Source organism: Lepus europaeus, chromosome 10, assembly GCF_033115175.1.
Source record: "Lepus europaeus isolate LE1 chromosome 10, mLepTim1.pri, whole genome shotgun sequence".
Taxonomy (NCBI): Eukaryota; Metazoa; Chordata; class Mammalia; order Lagomorpha; family Leporidae; genus Lepus; species Lepus europaeus.
The window spans coordinates 58,976,231-58,982,519 of record NC_084836.1 but is presented as its reverse complement, the minus strand read 5'-3'; the positions used below and the strand labels follow the sequence as shown (position 1 = coordinate 58,982,519).

General features: G+C 39.1%; 1 protein-coding gene across 3 annotated transcripts in view; it reads left to right on the top strand.

The window, feature by feature from the left end:
• The first annotated feature begins 485 nt into the window (after nt 1-485).
• USP15 (ubiquitin specific peptidase 15) overlaps nt 486-6,289 on the top strand; it is a 127,250-nt gene continuing 121,446 nt past the window's right edge. For all 3 annotated transcript variants that reach the window (XR_009867034.1, XM_062203316.1, XM_062203315.1), the window contains exon 1: nt 486-621. Coding sequence is in view for 2 of the 3 variants with exons in the window: in XM_062203316.1 (XP_062059300.1) it covers nt 533-621 (89 nt within the window). In the remaining variant the exon portion in view is untranslated. The remainder of the gene's footprint in view (nt 622-6,289) is intronic.

Sequence of the window (6,289 nt, the reverse complement as noted above, 5' to 3'; positions counted from 1 at the left end):
GTCCGGTTTCGGATTGTTCTCGGGGCCACTATCCACTGAGCTGGGGTTCTGCGACTCGCAAGCACAAGCGCAGAATCACGGAGCTGCTCAATCTTCTGCCATGTCTTAGCCATCCTCACGCCCTCCTGCCCACCCCACCCTCCGGAGCGAGTGAATGCGCAAATAAGGGTTTTCAGTCGTCTGTGGGAAAAGGGGAGGGGTAGGCAAGCTCGAGGATGGACTGGGCAGTGGCAGGGCTCGAGCGAGAGGACAGAGCACAGGCCCTCAGCGAGGGGAGTCAAAAGCCGGCTGTCCCGGGCCGGAGGAGGCTGAGGCAAGGCGCTGAACGGGCGGGGACCGGAGGCGGGCAGCAGGCCGCGGCCCGAGCACCCACTCCGCCCCCGGGCCTCCCCTCGGCCGGAGCTACCCCCCCCCCCCACGTCTCGTTTGGTTTCGACCTGACGAATGGGAGGGGCTGTGGACGCCATTCCCACAATGCTCTGGGGCGTGCCGCCGCCGTCGCTGCCGCCTCCGCTGCCGCTAGTGGAAGAAGATGGCGGAAGGCGGAGCGGCGGATTTGGACACCCAGCGGTCTGACATCGCGACGTTGCTCAAAACCTCGCTCCGGAAAGGGGACACCTGGTGAGGGGAAAGGGGTTGAGGTGGCCGCGGATGCGCGAGGGTGGTGGAGAACTGGGCGGGAACCGCAGGCTAGTGTCTTTCGCGGGTGACAGGTGCGGGCAGGTCCGGCTGCGGCCGCCCTGGGCAGCAGGATTTTGGGGCAAAGGTTGGACCGGACCTGAGGGCCGGCGTTCCAGACTTGCTTAGGCACGCTGAGAGGTATGCCGGGGACGCCGGCGGCGGCTCGTGCGGGTCTCTGGGTCCTTGTTGCTCCCGTAGTGCCGCTCCCACCTCAGGCCTGCCCGAGTGATAGGTTTCAGTCGTTCGGCGCGAGTCTTCCTTGGGGTTGACAGGTCTGGGTCCCGCGGCTTGTCACGGTCTGCCCCACGCTACTTCCCCAGTCACTTCTTTCCCCGGCATCGTCGGCATCCAAGTTCCCCATTCTTCCGATTCTTGCAGTCTTCCGGGAGACAGGCTGCAGGATGTTTGCGGTCGGTACTTACACAGGTGGCATGTGCTACGGCTCCACTCGAGAAAAAGAAACCCTAGTTTTCCAGTTCCTTGTCAAAAAATTTAAAAAAAAAAAAAAAAAAAAAAAGGGAGGGAGAAGGTAGGGAGCCTTAGGCTTGAGAGAGGGACCACGTGGTCTTGTGCTTGAGCGGAGGCTTGATAGAAACCGGCAGCGTTTCGGTTAGAATTGCAGCCCTTCCCTCCTGTTTGAAGGATAACGTAGGCCTGCAGAAAGTAGATAAGTCCACTTGAGCCCTCAGGAACTCGCTCGTAGTCAGACTTGTAAAATACCAAAGGATATGGTACACTTAAAATACCGGAGGAAGTTATGTGTAGATTTTCATGCTTTCGGCCATGTCAAGTGGCATCCAGAATAACTTAAGGATATGGTTTGGGTAACAGAAAGAGAAAGCGCTGTGTTTTGGAGGAAGAGTAACGTGCCGCTTGATTAAAGTAAGTTGTTTTTCCTTCCCACCGTCACCCTAACGGTGGTATGTAATTGGCGGAGTGTTTTCTTCTTGAATGATGGCTTCCTGGAGGGAGGATAGGATTTAGAGACCTCAGTTATTTTCACGGTTTCACCACTTGCTGTGTGACTTTGAAGCAAGTTCAGTTAAACCATTTTGCATCTCCATATCTTCATCTGTAAAATGGACAGTAATTTTTATTATAGGGGCTTTATGTTGATTCACTTAAATATCCCAAAAGGTTTGATATTTATGAGCTGTTACATTTTAGTTCCTTATTTCTGCCATATACTCCTAACAAAATGCTGTCATATTGTAATTGTTTTCAAATAAGTTAACAAGTGACATACTTAGGAATTGAATTTGATATAAGTCTTAGTACTTTTTCCCTAGTTTGAAAGGATACATATACTGTTGTATGAAAAACCTCTAATAGTGTAAATATATACTTGTTGCATTATGCAAAGGTTTTTTCATTTTCAAAGTTACTGTAAATCATTTAAAAGATATATCGTGAAGAATACATAGAGGAAGTCTATAAATTTGTCATTTCCTTTCATTTTAAAGAAAAGGAAACTGAGAAAGAGATACTTAGCCAATGGCAGACTTGTGTTTTCCTCTTGTTAATTTTTCTATTTTACTTAAAGGGGGAAAAATTGCCCGTGCAGGATAGTATTGGGGAATTGCAGAAGCCAATGTGGTTTATATGTGAGGCAGTTTACTTGCAAATTAGCAGGTGAAATCTGTTAAAAAGGGAGCCTGTAGAGCAAAAGTTTGATTCAGAGTTTTAAGGAGAGTAATTTGGTACAGATTTGATAGTAAACTCACAGATACAGTACTGGTAGCGATATTGAATAATTACTAAGTTGTTTGGTGTATATTTAATTTTTGAGTTTGTCTTTTATGGGTACTTTAGCAAAACTTGCCTTATTTTAGAGCTGAAACCAGCCATATGCAAATGGAACGTTGTCTTGGCACGTATATATATAACCATCTCAGAAACACTGATTGGGCTATTGAGAGAAAAAATAGTTTATTCTTCAGCTTTAATAGAGATGCCTGGAGTTATAGTCAAATACATTAAAACGAGTGAATTTTATTCATTATTAGCGTAGTCTCATAGTACTCTGGTAACTAAATACCTTGGCAGGTATTAAGATTTATTTGATTTTGGGTGCTTACTAGAGTTTCTGTTAATTTATAATGATTTTTATTATGAAAATAAGTTACAGAAATCTGAGATGACGAGGAACATACTTTGGTACTAGATTTTATAGTGAGAAGTAATTCAAAGTAGCTGCAAGAAAGTTATTCCTCTTAAAAAGGTGAGATAGGAAAGTAACACTTATCAGGGTAAGAAGTAATAAAGCACTAGTCTAATAATGTTATTTGTTGATGTATGTTTCAGTTCCAACAAGAGATTCAAAAATTAAGGACAGGATTAAGGTAGAATTTAGGAACTATAGGAAAAAGATAAAGAAACTAGAATTGTTTGGCTAAGGATAAAGACAGCTTTGAGATACATAGTGATTTCTCATGATGAGACAAAAAGAAATTTGTTTAAAGTAAATTACATGTAAGTATTTTGGCAGTCTATTAAAAATGGTAGATAAATGAATGCTTTACAAAGAAAGTTTTGGGTTGTGGAATTCTGTCTTTGGAGATTTCTTTTAAAATAGACCTATTATGAGCCAATAAACAAGTAACTATACATCATCAAAATCACCACTTCATTTTCTCCAGTGTTATGGAAATATTCATCTACCAGTGACATTCAGTAATGTTTATGTGTGATATGTTTAGTGATCACATGTAACTAACTACAAACCAGCTAAACATTGCATATCATGTTTATCTAAACCTTGATACCTCTAGTAGGTTTAAGGAGAGTAACGTTGATTTGTGTTTAGAGTCATTTTAAATGTGTGTTAGATTTTCATTTCAGTAAATTGCCAAAGAATCTGATCAGTGAAGTTATAGACAAAGACATTGATTTCCGTTTTTAGAGCTTTCCCTCTTACTTCTTCTCTTTTGCTGAGAAGTCTATTTCACCCGTTATGTTTGTGTGACTTTGACACAGAAAATAAACTTTCGGCCACCAATCAGTTCTGCAAAGGGACACTGGTAACATGAATTCCACATTGCTTGGTATATACCTACTAAAGACATTTTTATATTACTATTACTGTTAAAATTAATCTTAATTGGGCCAGGATGTTTAGCTCCAAAAGAGGGCCTGTAATAAAACTTTTATAGGAAACGAAATCAGAAAGCAAAACATTTTGTGAAAATCAGGGTAGAAATAGTGACATTAAAGCATATTTTTCACATTTTAGTTGCATAACAAAATCTAGAAAAGTGAATTTTCTTTCTTTAAGCCTTTTTCCTAAACTTGTTAGTGGATCTTGGATTAATGTACTGTATTTGGCCAAGAAGATCCAGAGCTAGTCAGTGACTTATATGATTTAATCTGTTTAGTGACATTAAGGGTTTTTTCCCCCTAAATTACACCATTTTTCCATTAGCACCTGCAAGGTATTAAATAATCTTTTTATAAAAAGGTTTGTGACAGTTATTAATCTTGCTTCCACCTAAGTATAATAATAAAAAATTAGTTTGTCAGACCATAACCTGTATTACTAACATTTTTAAAGAAAACAGTATATGGGGGTATGCATTTGGCACAACCATTAAGACACTGCTTGTTAAGGCACTGCATTCCATATTGGAGTTCACTCCTGATACCGCTAATGTGTACTCTGGGGGGCAGCATGTCATGGTTCAGGTAGCTGGATCTCTGCCACCCACCTGAGAGACCCGGATTGACTTCCCAGCACTCAGGCATGTGGGGAGTGAATCAGAGATGGCAACTGTGTCCCTGCCTCTCAAATCAATAAATAATTACAAAATAAAGCACTGAGCACCAGCTACTGTTGTAAACTACATACTGACTTATTTACTCATCACCATCATTCAGATTGGTGCTAGTGTTTGACAGAGTAGGAGCCCCAAGTTCAGAGAGGTGCTCACACAGCAAACCCATATAGTCTAGGTCTTTAGTTCATATCCTTAAATCACAGTACTACACTGCCTGTTATTTTTAAAATTTATTTTAAAATGTAGTTCCTCTTTAAGAGGGGCAGAGGAGTTTTCTTCCTCTTTAAATGGAATCTTATATTTAGCCACAGGATTCTACCAGTTTTATCCCACACTTGTCTCTTGTGACTGTTCAGTATGGGTATAGAATATGTAGAAAATCTTAACTCTTGCTTCTAGAAATTAAAATATGTTTAGAGATTGACAGGTTAATAACTGAATGTATAGAGCAAATTTTTTTTGGTCTAAAGGTACATTTAAACAAGAATTTAGAATCATTTAATCTTGAGCTTTTCAATTTTAATTGTAAGTAGTCATAACTTTTATTAGAGACAATATGGTCCCTGGCTTTTCAGAAATAGAACATAAAGCAGGCAGTAAGATCTTGTAGGATATTTTGTTTTAATACTTTACACATATTTTAGAAGTATCTCTGTATTGTGAGCCTCAGATATATAAGGTCCTCTTTTTGAACTACAAATCAATAGGAACAGCCTCAGGATAATGGAAAACACAAATACTAATGTTTGATCTTAAATATAAGATCTATATTTATCAACTGATTTTTTTTCTTCAGAAATAACTCAGTGAATTTTTGAAGTCAGAAAACTTTTAAGTTAAGACAGTGGACAGTGGGTGGTATAGGCATAATCATATTGATACTTATTTAGCATCTTCCTGAAAACTGACAATCTGGTAGTATCACTCCTAATAGAAAAATCAATTTTACTGTTTTAGTTACTGTATATATTCATTTTGTTATATGAATTTGGAATGATTCTTTTCCTTCCTTTGAGAATCACTTCATTAATAAAGATGATTATTGAGAAAGAGGGTGGAAACCAGTGGATATATTGGCAGGGAGATAAAGGGATGGTTGAGAAGTGATAAAAGTTGATTATACCCATTATCTAAATTGGTTACAAAATAAGGATTAAAATATATATTTATTTCCCTTTCTTATAGTTGAGAAATTTGGGGAGAAATTAATTGACCTGCCCAGGCTCACAGATGATAGTGCCCATTACCAGTGAACCTTTAATAAATGCATACTCCGCACCAGTCACTGTTTTAAAAGCTTTACACATATGTGGCCTTTACATGTTCTTGTTCATCTCGGTTTATGTTCAGTGATTTCAGAGCTGGTTTAAATATCTGAATTATAATTATTTAAAATATTAGATACTATCAATATCTGCTTAGTATTAAAATATAGTTTTATGCTGTTACTACTCATCTAATTTGAAAATTATCTCATTAAACCATAGGTATTGGCTTCTTTAGTCCTCACATAGAATTTTTTAACAGTTACTAATTTTTAAACAGTTACTATTTTTTCTTTTCTGAGTATTATCAGTCCAGCTTGTGCCTTTTATTTTCATTTCTTCAGTTACCATTCTAATTCACACTGCTTGTCTCATTTATTCCCACGAAGGCATTTTTGTAGACTCATTCTGTCATGTAGCCTTTAAACACAGGAATGTAGTTCCTTTAAATTTTATCATTTATGCAATAGGCATGACTAAAGAAACCAAATGTAAAACTGATAGTGTCTTCAGTTTTGCATACAATTAAAATTTAGAAAAGAATCAAGAGTGGCTCCTCAAAAAAAGGAG